The sequence below is a fragment of the Rhinoraja longicauda genome, chromosome 2 (genome assembly GCF_053455715.1).
Source record: "Rhinoraja longicauda isolate Sanriku21f chromosome 2, sRhiLon1.1, whole genome shotgun sequence".
Classification (NCBI taxonomy): Eukaryota; Metazoa; Chordata; class Chondrichthyes; order Rajiformes; family Arhynchobatidae; genus Rhinoraja; species Rhinoraja longicauda.
Genome location: NC_135954.1, coordinates 110,747,561 through 110,765,377, shown reverse-complemented (window position 1 = coordinate 110,765,377; position 17,817 = coordinate 110,747,561). Strand labels below are relative to the sequence as shown.

The 17,817-nt window shown below is 48.1% G+C and overlaps 1 protein-coding gene across 1 annotated transcript in view; it reads right to left on the bottom strand.

The window, feature by feature from the left end:
• The window catches only part of bop1 (BOP1 ribosomal biogenesis factor), a 185,807-nt gene that overhangs the window by 30,551 nt on the left and 137,439 nt on the right, over nt 1–17,817 (bottom strand). The window contains 2 exon segments of the mRNA XM_078429715.1: nt 2,483–2,600; nt 4,912–5,066. Of these exon segments, the coding sequence (XP_078285841.1) occupies nt 2,483–2,600; nt 4,912–5,066 (273 nt within the window).

Sequence of the window (17,817 nt, the reverse complement as noted above, 5' to 3'; positions counted from 1 at the left end):
ATGTAACATCCTGAACCCAATCAGTCTTCTCGGAGCAGGTCTGCAGGACAAAGCCCTGACGTCCAGGTTTTTAACGCCCAACAGTTTAAACAGGATGAGTTGCGTTTCTTCAGGCAGTGTGTTTCAGGCCTCTCACCAACCTCTGGGTGAAAAAGTGTTTCGTCGTCTCCCTTGTCATCCTTCCACCAATTACTTTAAATGTACCTTCCTGTTTTCGGAGGTCTCTGAGGGAACCAAGTCCTTCCCATTTACTGTCTGGGCCCCTCGATTTTATACACCTCAATTAAGTCTCCCCTCGGTCTCTTCTGTTCCAAAGAAAACAACCCGAGCTTATCCCATCTTAGCTGGTCTATAATTTTCCAGTGCTGGCAATATCCTTCCAAATCTCCTCTGCGCCCTCTCCAGTACAATCACATTCCTGCTGCAATATGGAGAGGAGAACTGTGCACAGACTTGCTCCCCATTCAACCTCCAGCGTAACTTCTCGTGCCGTGCCTCAATTAATAAAAGGGGAGCGAGAGTCCTCAGTGCTTTATTTAACCCACTCTCTGACCAGTCCTGCTACTTTCCAAGGTCAATCAATGGACAAGTCCATCCACAGCTCGCAAGATTCTGCAACTCTGCCTGATGCTGAGCAGCATCTCCACCCAAATCACCGACTATTCCTTCCCCCCCCCCCCCATGCCTCAGAGTCATAGAGTCAGAAGGCATGGAAACAGGCCCTTCGGCCCAATCCGTCCATGCCGACCAAGGTGCTCCATCTAAGCTAGTCCCATTTACAAAACATGCCTGGCTAATAAATTACTATTATGATTATTATGATTATGATTTGCCCACCTTTGGCCCACATCCCTCTAAACTTTTCCTATCCATGTACCTGTCCAAGTGTCTTTTCAATGTTGTTGTAATATCTGCCTCATCCCCCTCCTCTGGCAGTTTGTTTCATGTACCCACCACCCTCCGAGTGAAAAAGTTGCCCCTCAGGTACCTATTAAATCTTTCCCCTCTCACTTTAAACCTACATTCTCTTGTTTATAATTTCCTTATACTAGGTAAGAGACTCTGTGCATCTACCTGATCTATTCCTCTCATGATTTTGTACACCTCTGTAAGATCACCCCTCATCCTCCTGCGCTCCGAATACAATACACAATAGGTGCAGGAGCCAGCACCGCCATTCATTGTGATCATGGCTGATCATCCACAATCAGTACCCTGTTCCTGCCCTCTCCCCACATCCTTTGACGCCGCTATCTTTAAGAGCTCTACCGAACTCTCTCTTGAAAGCATCCAGTGAATTGGCCTCCACTGCCTTCTGAGGCAGAGAATTCCACAGATTCACAACTCTTTGGGTGAAAAAGTTTTTCCTCATCTCAGTTCTAAGTGGCCTACCCCTTATTCTTAAACTGTGGCCCAGTCTACCAGACCTCTCCCTATAGCTCGGCCCCTCGAGTCCTGGTAACATCCTCGTAAATCTTCTCGGCCCTCTTTCCAGCTTAACGACATCTATCCTATGGCAGGGAGACCGAAACTGAACGTAATACTCAACGTCTTGTACAAAAGATGATGCTCAACCCTCAGAGTTCCTCCAGCAGTTTGTTTTTAGTTTCAGTTTTTTTAGTTTTAGAGATACAGTGCGGAAACAGGCCCGTTGGCCCACCGCGTCCGCACCGACCAGCAATCCCCGCACATTAACATTATCCGATGCACACTAGGGACAATTTTACATTTATACCAAGTCAATCAACCTATAAACCTGTACGTCTTTGGATTGTGGGAGAAAGCCGAAGATCTGAGAGAAAACCCAAGCGGTCACGGGGAGAACGTATAAACTCCGTACAGACATAACCTGTAGCCAGGATCGAACCCGGGCCCCTGGCGCTGTCAGTGCGGTAAGGCAGCAACTCTACCGCTGCGCCACCGTGCCTTATGGCTCCCTTTTAGCTCCAATTTCCCAGGCCTTTTGGTCCTCAACAAATTCCTTATCCAAATGCAATGATCGAATCGCCCGCACCGGATCGCGGGGCTGGGGTCGGCCTGCTGCGGACCTTTCACCGTCCGGCAACCTCACTGGGCCTTTCACCGGCCTGGAACGTGGCAACCTCAACAGCCTGACCGCGGGAGAAGACGGCAGGGGAAGAGAAAAAGACATTCTGGCCTTCCATCACAGTGAGGAGGTGACTGGAGGAGACTCACTGTGATGGATGTTTCTTTTGTTTTGTGTTTTGTGTTGGTTGGGGTTGTGTAATTTGCTAATTTTATTGCTCTTATTGTTGGACTGTGGGTGACGAAATCTTGTCCAAAAGACTTGTTTTTTGGATGACAAATAAAGATATCCTGAATCCTGACCCAAAGCTATTGAGCAAGACTGCACAAGGTTTGCACCCAATGGCCCCATCACTGTGCTGTCCAGGCAGACACTGGAATTTCTACAATCAGCTCATTTCATTTACAGCAAGATTCAGGAAAATACGATTCTCACCTGATAGGGATCAAACTTGGCGTCTCCAAACCGTCCGTTCTGGAGCCTGTGGACAAGATCTACCTGGTCATCGGTGAGTCGAATGTCAGTGCCGGTCATCTTGTCTGGAATAGTACGCCTGTGGACAGGGAGAAAGCAATAAGGGTGGGAGGGCGCAAGGAATTGCAGATGTGAGCATCTTCAGCACAGCACAAAGTGCTGGAGTAACTCAGTGTGTCAGGCAGCATCTCTTGAGAACATGGATAGGTGACGTTTAGGGTCAGGGCCCTTCTTCAGACTCTAGAGGAGCATCGCACAAACCAAGCTCCCTTCCATGGACTCCATTTATACCTCATGCTGACTCGGCAAGGCCAGCAGCATAATGAAGGACGAGTCGCAACCCGGCCATTCCCTCTTCTCCCCTCTCCCATCGGGCAAGAGGTACAGAAGTGTGAAAACGCACACCTCCAGATTCAGGGACAGTTTCTTCCCGGCTGTTATCAGGCAACTGAATCATCCTACCACAACCAGAGAGCAGTGCTGAACTACTATCTACCTCATTGGTGACCCTTGGACTATCCTTGATCGAACTTTGCTGGCTTTACCTTGCACTAAACATTATCCCCTTATACACTGTAAATGGCTCGATTGTATTCATGTATTGTCTTTCTGCTGACTAGTTAGCACGCAACAAAAGCTTCTTACTGCACCTCGTTACACGTGACAATAAACTAAACTACCTAACTAACTAACATCGGTGTTATGAGCTGAAATATTGTCTATCCGTTTCCCTCCGCAGATCCTGCCTGGTCCTCTGAGTTACTCCAGCACTTTGTGTTTTGCTCAAGGGTGGGATGGGATTGGCAGCAGGTCAGGACCCATCGCACTCTACATGCAAAGGAGAGACAGAATACAAACGTCAATCACAAGCAGCGACACTCTCATTTCGGAGTGTGCATGTGCTGGTTTACACCGAAGATAGACCCCAAAATGCCGGAGTAACTCGGCGGGTCGGACAGCATCTCCCGGAGAAAAGGAATGGGAATCAGTCCGATGAGGGTCTCGACCCGAAATGTCACCTATTCCTTTTCTCTGGAGATGCTGCCTGACCCGCTGAGTTACTCCAGCGTTTTGTGTCTGCTCTCATTTCAGAGTTGATGTTTACCTGTACCAGGGGAGCTTCAGTGCTTCCAGCATGTGGACTGGACTTTAGACCTGGGACTTTCTCTTTGCCTTTGTGAATGGTGCCACAATATAGTGACAGTGCATTAGTGGGTTGTGCAGGAGAATCTCACCGTGCTGTGCATACATGACAATAAAGATCCATGGAACCATTGAATGCCCAATGCACTCTCTAAGTGATTCAATACTTAAAGATTTGGGGAGATAAACTGATAGAAACATAGAAAAATAGGTGCAGGAGCAGGCCATTCGGCCCTTCGAGCCAGTATGATCATTCAACATGATCATGGCTGATTATCCTAAATCAGTACTGCATTCCTGCTTTCTCCCAAATATCCCTTGATTCCGTTAGCCCTAAGAGCTAAATCTAACTCTCTCTTGAAAACATCCAGAGAATTGGCCTCCACTGCCCTCTGTGGCAGAGAATTCCACAGATTCACAACTCTCTGGGTGAAAAAGTTTCTCTTCATCTCAGTCCTAAATGGCCTCCCCTCATTCTTAAATGAACAGCTTAACCGGGTGCTTGTGACAGGAAACCTCACTGAAATGTACCAATGGGGCTTGAAGAAGGGTCTTAACCCGAAATGCCACCCATTCTTTCTATCCAGAGATGCTGCCTGTCCCGCTGAGTTACTCCAGCATTTTGTGTCTATTGACAGGGTAGGTGTTGAGTTGATGTTTCCTATAACCGGGCTGCCCAGGGCTGTTGCAGCCTCTAAATACACGGCCGGCTGCACGGGACAGAAATTAGAAGACAGGTCTTCACCCAAAGGGTGATGTTCTCTTCACTCTTCACCCGAGAGGGCAGTGGAGGTCGAGGATGCCTCCTCCATTGTCAGTGTGTAAGGAGTGGATGCAAAAGTGGGATAACATAGAACTAGTGTGAACATCCTCTCTTGCTGCTACATCATTGTCTATATCTCTCGTTTCCCTTATCCCTAACCAGTCTTTGAATAAAGGTCTCGACCCCGAAACGTCAGCTATTCCTTCTCTCCAGAGATGCTGCCTGTCCCGCTGAGTTACTCGAGCATTTTGTGTCGGTCTTTGAGAATATTCAAGACAGGTTGATAGGTTGTTAGATATTAAGAGATTCAGGGAGTGTGGGGTTAATATATCAAGGTAAAAGATCGGCTGTCATTAAAATTAATGGCAGGGCAGGGATGTGGATATCCTCCTGCGTATTTTTTTAATGTTTTTAATACACACACACACACACACACACATCAGGCCAGAGGTTAAACCCAAAGTTCCTGCCATGTTTTCCATACCAGTAATCCGGGTTCTCCATTTTATCCAGAAATTCATCCAGTTCATCTTTATTTCGGATTGGTTTGTAGATTTTCTTTCCATCTAGGTTGTATCCGATGTGTGGATAGTCTTTGTACCACTCCATAGGGATATTGCCCACAGTATTCCGGATATCCTACAAAATTGTTGAGAAAAGAAGACATTTAACTTCACCCAAATATCAACTGACTATCATTAAATATCACCAAATATGAATACTGATTGCTAAAATCACTGACAGCTGATCACAATCAAAAGCCAAGGAACCACATAAAAAGATGAACAGCTCTGTTCATGATGCCATCAAACATCCAGCTATTGTACAATAAGGTGAACAGCGATTGTGGAGTTTCATTAGATTTTGCACTGCTGAATCTGGCCCTGGTCACCCGCAAGAACTCCACATCACATACAGTACAGCGCAGAAGATGGCCACCGGAGCCAACACAGGCCACTTTCCCCCATTCTCCACAACCCTGCAACTCTTTGCCGGCCTGGGTCCCATTTCCCTTTGAAGGTTCCTACACGATCTGTATCCAGCCAAGATCCAGAATTATTTTTTAAAATACAGCGCTGAAACAGGCCCTTCGGCCTTAAAGAGTTTTAGAACTGAAAGGGTGAAGGGTGTACGTGCAGAGGAGCATGTCCGGGCATGCCCCAGCATGTCCTAGCACGAGGGGCATGATGATGAAATAGTTATGCAACCTCCCCCCGGGTATACAAGTACGACTATTGTGTTGGACCTTTGAGTGGGACCGCGAGGGACAACGGGTATGTAACCATACTCGGGGTTGCTCTCCCACTCCAGCATGCGAAATAGAGAGGAATTGTTACATTTTAAAGTGACTAATGTGGTTTGTTGTCTGATAGTGGTTCGTGGATGGATAGAGCTTTAACAGACCCACCAAGTCCGCACTGACCAGCGATCACCCCGTGAGGGGGGGAACAAAGGAGGAGCCGGCGGGGGTACTTTGTAACTTTGTCAGCGCCGTTTATGTGGCGACTATTTGAGCACCTTGGATGTGCAAGCAAAGAATCTCACTGTGCCGTGCCACATTGGACAATGAAGTATTCCATTCCATTCCATTCCTACACTAGTTCCATCCTACACACTTGGGACAATTTACAGAAGTTAATTAATCTACAAAGCTGCATGTCCTTGGACTGTGGGAGGAAACCGGAGCATCTAGAGACAATTCTGCTGGAAAAGCAGAAGGGCGGCAATGTGGTGCAGCGGTAGAGTTGTTGCCTCTCAGTTCCAGAGACGTGGGTTCGATCCTGACTACGGGTGCGGTTTTCTCTAGGTGCTCCGGTTTCCTCCCACCCTCCAAAGATGTACAGGTTAGAAGGATGAGAGGGGATCTTATCGAAACGTATAAGATTATTAAGGGGTTGGACACATGTTAGAGGCAGGAAACATGTTCCCAATGTTGGGGGAGTCCAGAACAAGGGGCCACAGTTTAAGAATAAGGGGTAGGCCATTTAGAACTGAGGTGAGGAAAAACCTTTTCAGTCAGAGAGTTGTGAATCTGTGGAATTCTCTGCCTCAGAAGGCAGTGGAGGCCAATTCTCTGAATGCATTCAAGAGAGAGCTAGATAGAGCTCTTAAGGATAGCGGAGTCAAGGAGTATGGGGAGAAGGCAGGAACGGGGTACTGATTGAGAATGATCAGCCATGATCACATTGAATGGCGGTGCTGGTTCGAAGGGCCGAATGGCCTCCTCCTGCACCTATTGTCTATTGTCTATTGTTTGTAGGTTAATTGGTTTGTTATCATTGTAAATTATCCCTAGTGTGTGTAGGGTAGCATTAGTGTGTGGGAATCGCTGGTCGGCGCAGACTCAGTGGGCTAAAACTAAATCTAAAAAACTAAAGATGATTGGTTGAGGTATTTTAAACACAGCTCAGCAAATGAGCTATGAAGTGCAGTCACTTGTGTGCACAAACACAGCCAGATTGCAAGTACCACACCGCCACAAGTCACAATCCAGGTCAACTTTAGATGTGCTGCTCAAGGAAAAAAATGTTGGTCAAGATCAGAATGAACTTCCATAGAAACATAGAAAACAGGCGCAGAAGACGGCCATTTGGCCCTTCGAGCCAGCACCGCCATTCATTGTGATCATGGCTGATCATCCACAATCAGTAACCCGTGCCTGCCTTCTCCCCATATCCCTTGATTCCACTAGCCCGTAGAGCTCTATCTAACTTTCTTTTAAATTCATCAAGTGAATTGACCTCCACTGCCTTCTGTGGCAGAGAATTCCACAAATTCACAACTCTCTGGGTGAAAAAGTTTCTTCTCACCTCAGTTTTAAATGGCCTCCTCTTTATTCTTAGACTGTGGCCCCTGGTTCTGGACTCCCCCAACATTGGGAACATCTTTCCTGCATCTAGCTTGTCCAGTCCTTTTATAATTTTATATGTCTCGATAAGATCCCCTCTCATCCTTCTAAACTCCAGTGAATACAAGCCCAGACTTTCAGATCTTTCCTCATATGACAGTCCCGCCATCCCAGGGATTAACCTCGTGAACCTACGCTGCACTGCCTCAATAGCAAGAATGTCCTTCCTCAAATTAGGGGACCAAAACTGCATACAATACTCCCGATGCGGTCTCACCAGGACCCTATACAACTTCCCTTTTAGAAACATAGAAAATAGGTGCAGGAGGAGGCCATTCGGCCCTTCCAGCCAGCACCGCCATTCATTGTGATCATCAAGTCAAGTCAAGTTTATTTGTCACATACATATATAAGATGTGCAGTAAAATGAAAGTGGCAACGCCTGCGGATTGTGTTAAAACTACAAAACAGAATAGAATATATTTTTTAACACAGTAAATTAAATTAGTCCCTGGTGATATGAGAGTTAACAGTCCTGATGGCTTGTGGGAAGAAACTCCTTCTCATCCTCTCTGTTTTCACAGCGTGACAGCGGAGGCGTTTGCCTGACCGTAGCAGCTGGAACAGTCCGTTGCTGGGGTGGCAGGGGTCCCCCATAATGTTGCTGGCTCTCGATCTGCACCTCCTGATGTATAGGTCCTGCAGGGGGGCGAGTGTAGTTCCCATGGTGCGTTCAGCTGAACGCACTACTCTCCGCAGAGCCTTCCTGTCCTGGGCAGAGCTGTTCCCAAACCAGATTGTGATGTTTCCGGACAAGATGCTTTCTACAGCCCCAGAGTAGAAGCACTGAAGGATCCTCAGAGAGACTCTGAATTTCCTCAACTGTCTGAGGTGGTAAAGGCGCTGCCTTGCCTTACCCACCAGTGCGGCAATGTGTGTTGTCCATGTCAAATCATCCACAATCAATAACCCGTGCCTGCCTTCTCCCCATATCCCTTGATTCCACTAGCCCCTAGAGCTCGATCTAACTCTCTCTTAAATCCATCCAGTGATTTGGCTTCCACTGCCCTCTGTGGCAGAGAATTCCACAAATTCACAACTCTCTGAATGACAAAAGTTTCTTCTCACCTCAGTTTTCAAAGATGCATGGAAATCCTTTGCACTTACACAAAGGGACCAGTTGGTGCCTTGTTTTAACATTTAATAGAAGAGGTGGCAGCACTGATAACAGCAACAAAAACGTGGATTGAAACAGTGCGGTTAATACAGAACATAGACCTCATATCTTTGCACTAAATGCCATACTCTATCCTTCATCTGTGCACTGTGGACAGCTTGATTGCATTGAAGTATAGCCTTTTATTTGACCGGATAGCACGCAAACAAAAGCTTGGTATACGTGACAATTATAAACTAAACTATTGCAGTACTGCAGAGGAACAGGCCCTTCAGCCCACAAAGACCACCTCCTATTTGCGTGCACATAATCCACATCCCTCCATGTCCATTTGCCGATCAAACAGTGTCTATCAACGCCACTATCGTATCTGCCTCCACCACCACCCCTGGCAGCGCGTTCCAGGCCCCCACCACTAAAGAAGACCAATAGCTTATACAAAAAGGTATCAAAGAGCATCATAAAGACAGGGAGGAAAGTGGGAAGGAGAGTGTTTACTTTGGTTTATGGTCCATAGAGCTCAGAAGACTATCGGAACACAGCTGCCAGCCTTGGAGGGCATCTACAACACACGATGCCTCAGAAAAGCCACCAGCATCCACAAAGACTCTTCACACCCCTGCAACAGTCTGTTCGAACTTCTACCATCGGGCAGACGCTACAAGGCCTTCTACGCCCGCACCTCCAGACTCAGGAACAGCCCCAGGGCCATAGCTACTATGAACCGGTCCTGCTGAGCCGGATGGTCACATCGCACAGTGAACCGGCACAGATCTACTTGCACTTTATTCTGTTTTAAAACTGTTTCTAATTTGTTTCATTGGGTTGTTTAAATTAATACTGATTAGCTAATTAATTTATTGCATCGTATGGGAGACGCATTCCCAATCTCGTTTTACCCCTGTACAATGACAATAAAGATATATTGTATTGTATTGTATTGTAGTTTAGAGATAAAGCGTGGAAATAGGGCCTTCGGCCCATCGAGTCCGCACCGACCAGCGATCCCCGCACATTAACACTATCCTACACCCACTGGGGACAATTTACATTCAAACCAAGCCAATTAACCTACAAACCTGCACGTCTTTGGAGTGTGGGAGGAAACCGAAGATCTCGGAGAAAACCCACGCAGGTCATGGGGAGAACGTACAAACTGTACAGACAGAACCCGAGGTCGGGATCGAACCCGAGTCTCTGGTGCTGTAAGCGCTGTAAGGCAGCAACTCTACCGGGGGTTGCGTGAGGGAAGGGGTGTAAGGCATAAGCGACGGTGGGTTGAGACCAGGGACGAGGTCTTCAGATGTTTATATCTCCTCCTGAGGTTAGGAAGAAACTTCACCGTGTCAAATCAGAGGCACACTGTATACATTACAGTTCTGATTTCCCCCCCCCCCCCCCCCCCCCCCACCACCACCACCACTTGGAGAGCAGGAGAGACAAGGCAACAAATCTAGTGATCGAGACATGTGAACCGTCTCATCAAACTGTCACGGTCTTCGTAGCGTCTGGTGTAGGTCTGGGTGTGTGTGGTGGGTATGTGCACCAGGTCAGACCCATCAAACCACATTCATTCACCCCTCTTGCTGAAGTATCACGGTCTCACTACTCACACGCTTTCAAGTCATGCACTTTAATGAGACCTCCCTACAGCCATCTCCCAACCTATCTCAGCGATATCCCCCAGCACACCTTTGCTGCACACGCGTTTCCTTGATGGGCCCCTCAATGGGGATTTTATTTGTCACATGTGCAAACGCACAATGAAATCATTCTTTACATATAGTCCAATAAAGTATTGCAATACCTGAGCACATGCCCAATTGGTCAAATGTACAGAAATAGTCTACATTAGTAAGTGTCAATGAGATGCCCCCCTCATCCTTCTAAACTCCAGCGAGTACAGACAAGAGGCGCCAGGTTTTGACGCCATTTTGAAAAGTCCAGTCCGCGCTCCAGCTCCGGTGCAGGCGAGCCCCCAGCCATTGCCTTCCTTGGGCATGACATTCCTCTCCTCGCCCGTCCACCTCCGTGCCCGAGGTGCCTCCCGCAGCCGACCTTGACGACGTGGTGGGCCAGACCTGGTTTCCTCTCCTACCTGGTTCACTCTCTACCCATCTCGTCTGGTTTTCAGACGAGCAGGGATCGGCTCAGCGACTTGCCCTTGCCGGCCGCAGTCCGCCCAGTTCTACACTCTTCCCAGCTTAAAGACCGTCCCTAGTCCAGCAGACAGGTCCCTGGTCAGACAGAGACTACACTCCACTGACGTGAATCACTGCATAAAGAGCATTGGGATGTTGCCAGTTTGTCTCAATCACAGCAAACATTCTTCCTTTGCCTTCTGCAGACTGCCACTCCCCCACAGGGTGGCATGGTGGCACAGGGGTAGAGTTGCTGCCGTACAGCGCTTGCAGCATCAGAGACCCGGGTGGGTTCAATCCCAGTTACATGTGCTGTCTGTACAGTGCTTGTACGTCCTCGCCGTGACCGCGTGCGTTTTCTCCGGGATCTTCCCACACTCTAAAGACGTACGTTTGTAGGTTAATTGGCTTGGTATGAATGTAAAAATTGCCCCTAGTGTTGGATAATGTTCATGTGCGGGGATCGCTGGTCGGTGCGGAATCGGTGGGCCGAAGGGCATGTTTCCGCACTGTATCTCTAAACTAAACTAAACACTGCTGCAATGAAGGAAAAGCTGCAGCAATTTGGGCAAAGTTAGCTCCAAAAAATAGCAATTAACTGACTGCCATTTCTCCACAGGGCACAGTGGTAGAGTTACTGTCTTACAGTGCTTGCAGCTCCAGAGATCCTGACTGTGGGTGCTGTCTGTGCGGAGTTTGTACGTCCTCGCCGTGACCGCGTGGGTTTTCTCCGCACATGAACACTATCCCACACACACTAGGGACAATTTACCTTCATGCCAAGCCAATTAACCTACTACATACCTGTATGTCTTTGGAGTGTGGGAGGAAACCAAAGATCTCGGAGAAAACCCACGCAGGTCACGTGCAAACTCCGTACAGACAGACCCGTGGTCGGGATGGAACCCGGGTCTCCGGCGCTGTAAGCACCGTAAGACAGCAACTCTACCGCTGCGTCCAGAGGAGTAGACTGAAGGTGAGCGGGGTAAGATCTCAAGGGGACCTGCGGGGAGGGTTTTTCACATCACATGGTGATGGGTTTATGGAAGGATCCAATTACATTGTTTAAAAGACACCTGGACAGGTACATGGATAGAACAGGTCGAGAGGAATATGTGACAAACATATGATGAGCGTTGGGCACTGGGCCTGTACTCGCTGGAGTTTAGAAGGATGAGGGGGGCATCTCATTGACACTTACTAAATAGTGAAAGGCCTGGATAGAGTGGATGTGGAGAGAATGTTTCCACTAGTGGGAGAGTCTCCGACCAGAGGCTAGAGCCTAACAATAACCGTTAGGAAGGAGATGAGGAGGAATGTCTTTAGTCAGAGGGTGGTGAATCTGTGGAACTCATTGCCACAGGCGGCTGTGGAGGCCAAGTCAGTGGACATTTTTAAGGCGGAAATTGACAGATTCTCAATTAGTAGGGGAATCAAGGCAGGAGAGTGGGGTTGAGAGGTAAAGATAGATCAGCCACGATTGACTGTAGAGTAATCTTGATGGCCTAATTCTGCTCCGAAAACCTACGGATGTATGAAACGCAGACAAATAGGACCATCTCATTGTCTATTGACCATCTCAGACAAACGTTTTGTTTTGGCATGGACGTGTTTAAAGGGCCTTTTTTGGTGCTCATCTCATGATTGCAGCACTTGGGATACGGCACTTCGAACAGAGAAACATTCCTTTGGTGTGACTGAAATGTCAGTCTAAATTATTGTAGACTTAAATCTCTGGAGGGAGCCTTAAGCCTCAAACTTTCAGACTTGGGAGATGGGAGTGAATAACGGCAGCCAGCTGAAAGAACAGAAAGATCTTCTCTCTGGACAGGGCAGGGGAAAATAACCACAGGCATTGGCACACAGCTCCGAGCGGAATGGGAGTCAGATGTCACGTCCTCGGGCTCATCCATTCATTCAGAAAATGACACTGACTAAACAGGAACTACTGCCCAATGGAAATGGGTCACATATGCAGGAGCACAAAGCAGGAAAGCTTGCCTTGTGTGTCGGTCGGCCATGCGATTCCAGCAACAGGTCACACTATCTCCTTGGATCACTAGGTGTGTGAGAGCTCATCTGCCCGTTAACTATAACCAATCAATGTTCACTAACTTGATATTTCCTGTGGGGAGGAATGTAGCCACATGAGAAACCATACCCAGCGTGTAAAATCGGCTGCACCACCACCGTGAAATGAAAAGTAGCATCACGCATCCCCACTGTTGTAATCAAAGGAAAGAACAGAGAGGGGGAGTACACAGGAGGGGGGGGGAGAAGAAGAGAGAGAGAGAGAGAGAGAGAGAGAGAGAGAGAGAGCGCAAGAGAAAGATTTTAGATTTGTTAGATTTAGAGATACAGTGCGGAAACAGGCCCTTCGGCCCACCGGGTCTGCACCGCTCAGCGATCCCCGCACATTAACACTATCCTACACTCACTAGGGACAATTTTTACATTTGCCCAGCCAATTAACCTACATACCTGTACGTCTTTGGAGTGTGGGAGGAAACCGAAGATCTCGGAGAAAACTCACGCAGGTCACGGGGAGAACGTACAAACTCCGTACAGACGGCGTCCGTAGTCAGGATCGAACCTGAGTCTCCGGCGCTGCATTCGCTGTAAGGCAGCAACTCTACCGCTGCGCCACCATGCCGCAGGTGACAGAGAAAGGAAGAGACAGAGAAAGGAAGAGAGAGAGAGAGAGAGAGAGAGAGCGAGAGAGAGGACGAGAGAGGAGTAGGAGTGAGGAGAGAGGTGAGAGAAAAAGAATTAAGAGGGAATCATAACGGGCGGTCACGGTGGCGCAGCGGTAGAGTTGCTGCCTTACAGCCAATGCAGCACCGGAGACCCGGGTTCCATCCCGACTACGGGTGCCGTCTGTACAGAGTTTGTACGTTCTCCCCGTGACCTGCGTGGGTTTTCTCTGAGATCTTTGGTTTCCTCCCACATTCCAAAGACGTACAGGTTTGTAGATTAATTGGCTTGGTAAATGCAAAAAATTGTCCCTAGTGTGTGTGTAGGATAGTGTTAATGTATGGGGACTGCTGGCTGACGTGGACCCGGTGGGCTGAAGGGCCTGTTTCCGCGCTGTATCTCTAAACTGAATAACAGCACGAGACCACAAATCCTGGTGTCACAAGGATTTCAGTAAAGTTTTTTTTTCAGTGAAGTCTGGAGAAGAGTCCTGACCCGAAACATCACCCATCCCATGTTGTGTGCTGATGCTGCCTGACCCACTGAGTTACTCCAGCAGCTTGTGTCCTAGGTGGCATCATGACCCGGTATGGTTATTCCAACACCCGAGAATGCAAGAGACTGCAGATTGCGGTGGGCTCATCATGGGCACAACCCTCTCCACCATTTAAAGCATCTAAACCAGACGTGGCCTCAAAAAGGTGGCATCTATCATCAAGGCTGTGTAATTTAGGTACAAACTGCCTTTTGTGTGTGTTGTGTAAGTCTATGTGTCAGTGATGCTGCCACAAGGAAGGCTTTCATCGTACCCGTGCCTCACGTGCTTGCGCTTATGAAAATAAACCTGGAAAATGTTGGGATGGGTTCAGACAGTCTAGAAATATCGGTTCCTCATTGGTGTAGTAGTTAGTTTCCCCACCTATCACGCAGGATACCAGGGTTCAATTCCCTGATGGGAAGATGATTTAAATTGTCTTTGTAACTGATGCACGACAATGCTGAGTACTTTATTCTGCACTGTATCTTCCCCTTTGTTTAGTTTTAGTTTAGAGCGCGGAAACAGGCCCTTCGGCCCACCGGGTCCGCGCCGCCCAGCGATCCACACACATTAACACTATCCTACGCGCACTAGGGACAATTTTTACATTTGCCCAGCCAATTAACCTACAAACCTGTACGTCTTTGGAGTGTGGGAGGAAACCGAAGATCTCGGAGAAAACCCACGCAGATCACGGGGAGAACGTACAAACTCCGTACAGACAGCACCCGTAGTCGGGATGGAACCCGGGTCTCCGGCGTTGCATTCGCTGTAAGGCAGCGACTCTACCGCTGCGCCACCGTGACCTCCATTGTACTATCTATTGCACTTTAATGTTCCATCTATTGTACTTGAGTTTGGCTTGATTGTACTTGTCTGATTTGACCTCGGTACACGTGACAATAATAAACCACAATGAGAACACATGCTAAACCAGATCTGACAGGATGCAGGTGGGTAACTGAGTGACATTCAGTAGTCGCCACTGAATTGTGAGCAGAGTTCACCATAAGCAAGAGGGCGGCACGGTGGCTCAGCTGGTAGAGCCACTGCCTCACAGCGCCAGAGACCTGGGTTCCACCATGACCTCGGGCGCTGTCTGTGAAGAGTTTGCACGTTCAACCCGTGACTGTGTGGTTTATCTCCGGGTGCTCAGGTTTCCTGACATATGCCAAAGACGTGTGGGGTTTGTATGTTAATTAGCCTCTGTAAATTGGCCCGCGTGCAGTTGAAAGTGGGATAACACAGAACTAGTGTGAAAGGGTGATCGATGGTCGGCATGGACTCTGTGGGCCGAAGGGCCTATTTCCATGCTGAATCTCTCTAAAACCAAAGAGAAGAGAAAGGGAGAGAGATTCACTCCACTCAGGAGGTATTACGATGCAACAACATCTTATGAGAATTTAAAAATCTACATCGAGTCTTTTCACTTCACCAATTGCATGAAACGGATAGCATGATATGTGTGCAAGAAATATTGGAGGGCAATTGACCTGAAATACTTTGCAGACATAAGAGACTGCAGATGCTGGAATCCTGAGCCAAAAAAACAAAGCAGATCAGACAGCATCTGTGGGGGGAAATGGACAGATGACAACCTGGGCGGCACGGTAGCGCAGCGGTAGAGTTGCTGCTTTACAGCGAATGCAGCGCCGGAGACTCAGGTTCGATCCTGACTACGGGTGCTGCACTGTAAGGAGTTTGTACGTTCTCCCCGTGACCTGCGTGGGTTTTCTCCGAGATCTTCGGTTTCCTCCCACACTCCAAAGACGTACAGGTATGTAGGTTAATTGGCTGGGTAAATGTAAAAATTGTCCCTAGTGGGTGTAGGATAATGTTAATGTGCGGGGATCGCTGGGCGGCACGGACTTGGTGGGCCGAAAAGGCCTGTTTCCGGCTGTATATATATGATATGATATGATATGGGTCGGGGCCCTGCTTTGGGGTAAAATACTTTGCTTTTAATCCAGCTGGGAACAAGATGGAGAATTCATCAGTGGCTGATTTCCTATTCCAGGAAACCCAAGGAATCAAGAGAGGGAGTAGCCCCGTTACTAACCACCACATATATACAGGGGGGCACAGTGATAGAGTTCCTGCCTCACAGCACCAGGGACCCAGGCTTGATCCCGACCACGGGTGCTATCTGAACAGAGTTTGTACGTTCTGCCCATGACCTGTGTGGGGTTTTCTCTGGGAGCTCCGGTTTCCTCCCACACACCAAAGACGGACAGGTTTGTAGGTTAATTGGCTTTGGTAAACTTGTAAGTTGTCCCTAGTGTATGTAGGATAGTGTTGGGGTGCAGGGATCACTGGTCGGCACGGACTCGGTGGAGCCTGTTTCCATGCTATAGCTCTAAACTAAGCTAAACATATATACATATATACACACCGCACAACCACACACACACTCGCGCAGTTAATTGGTATTTAATGATCATTGCTTTGAAAGTCTTAAAATGTAACATTTAATGGGTAGAATGCTTGTGGAGGTCTAATATATTCCACAGTACGTCAGGAGAAGCCATTTAAAGTTTTTCCTATCCTGCAGTTAGTTAATGTCCTTTTATTACTTTTAGAAAGAACAATGAAGCGGAAAGTGCTAGAATCAAGTCAGAGTCATAGAAACATACAGCAGGGAGACAGGCCCTTCGGCCCAACGTCCATCTAAGATGGTCCCACCTACTAGCATCTGGCCCAAAGCTCTCTCAGCCTTTCCTATCCGCGTACCTGTCCAAATGTCTTTTAAATGTTGTTATTGTACTTGGCTCTTCTGGCAGCTCGTTCCATGTACCCACCACCCCCAGCACAGGCATTGTGGGCCCAAGGGCCTGTTTCTGAGCTGTACTGTTCAATGTTCCGTGTCTCCACAAGATCACCCCTCTGACGCTATGAGGCAGCACCTCTACCCGCTGCACCACTCTGTGCCAATAGTTTTCTTTATCACTCTATCTGCAAAGCCACATTCAGGGAAGATGGCAATATGTTTCTGTGAAAATACTTCCTGGGGACACATTTTGATTGAGGGTTCAGGCTGCCTGGGGTGAGACAGTGTGTTTAACACTGGCCTTCACCTCCAGCTCATGGTGTATGGATGAAAGGCTCTGGTCCAAATGGAAATGAGTCTGCCTACCTGCTGGCAGGTATAGGTCCCTGCAGGACCTATACATCAGGAGGTGCAGATCCAGAGCAAGCAAGATCATGAGGGACCCCTGCCACCCCAGTAACGGACTGTTCCAGATGCTACGGTCAGGCAAACGCCTCCGCTGTCACGCTGTGAAAACGGAGAGGATGAGACGGAGCTTCTTCCCACAGGCCATCAGGACTGTCAACTTTGATAACCCCAGAGACTAAATTTTTGTCGACACTTTTTGTGCTATGTTTAGTAACTTATTAACTTTATTTATATGCTGTAACTGTAATTATTTTTGTGCACAACCCGCAGGCATTGCCACTTTCATTTCACTGCACATCGAGTATGTGTATGTGACAAATAAATTTGACTTGACTTGACTATAACTATGGCACAAAGCCGACCCTTAATTCAGCATCGACTGTAGCAGGCTTAGTTTAGTTTTAGCTTGGTTTAGAGATACAGGGCGGAAACAGGCCCTTTGGCTCACCAAGTCCGCACCAACCAGCGATCCCCGTAGATTTACAATATTCTATACACACTAAGGACAATTTACAATTATACCAAGCCAATTAACCTACAAACCTGCACGTGATTGGAGTGTGGGAGGAAACCGGAGATCCCGGTGAAAACCCACGCAGATAACAGGGAGAACGTACAAACTCCGTACAGACAGCACCCGCAGTCAGGAACTAACCCGGGTCTCTGGCGCTGCCAGGCAGCAACTCTACCGCTGCACCACTGTGCCACAGGCACTGGAAATGGGAAAAGGCTCTGCCGTTCTGTGGTGGTGGAAAGGTGGGGGGTGGGGGGGAGTGGAATGGGATGGAAGCAATGCAGGTTATTGGGGCAGATTGGA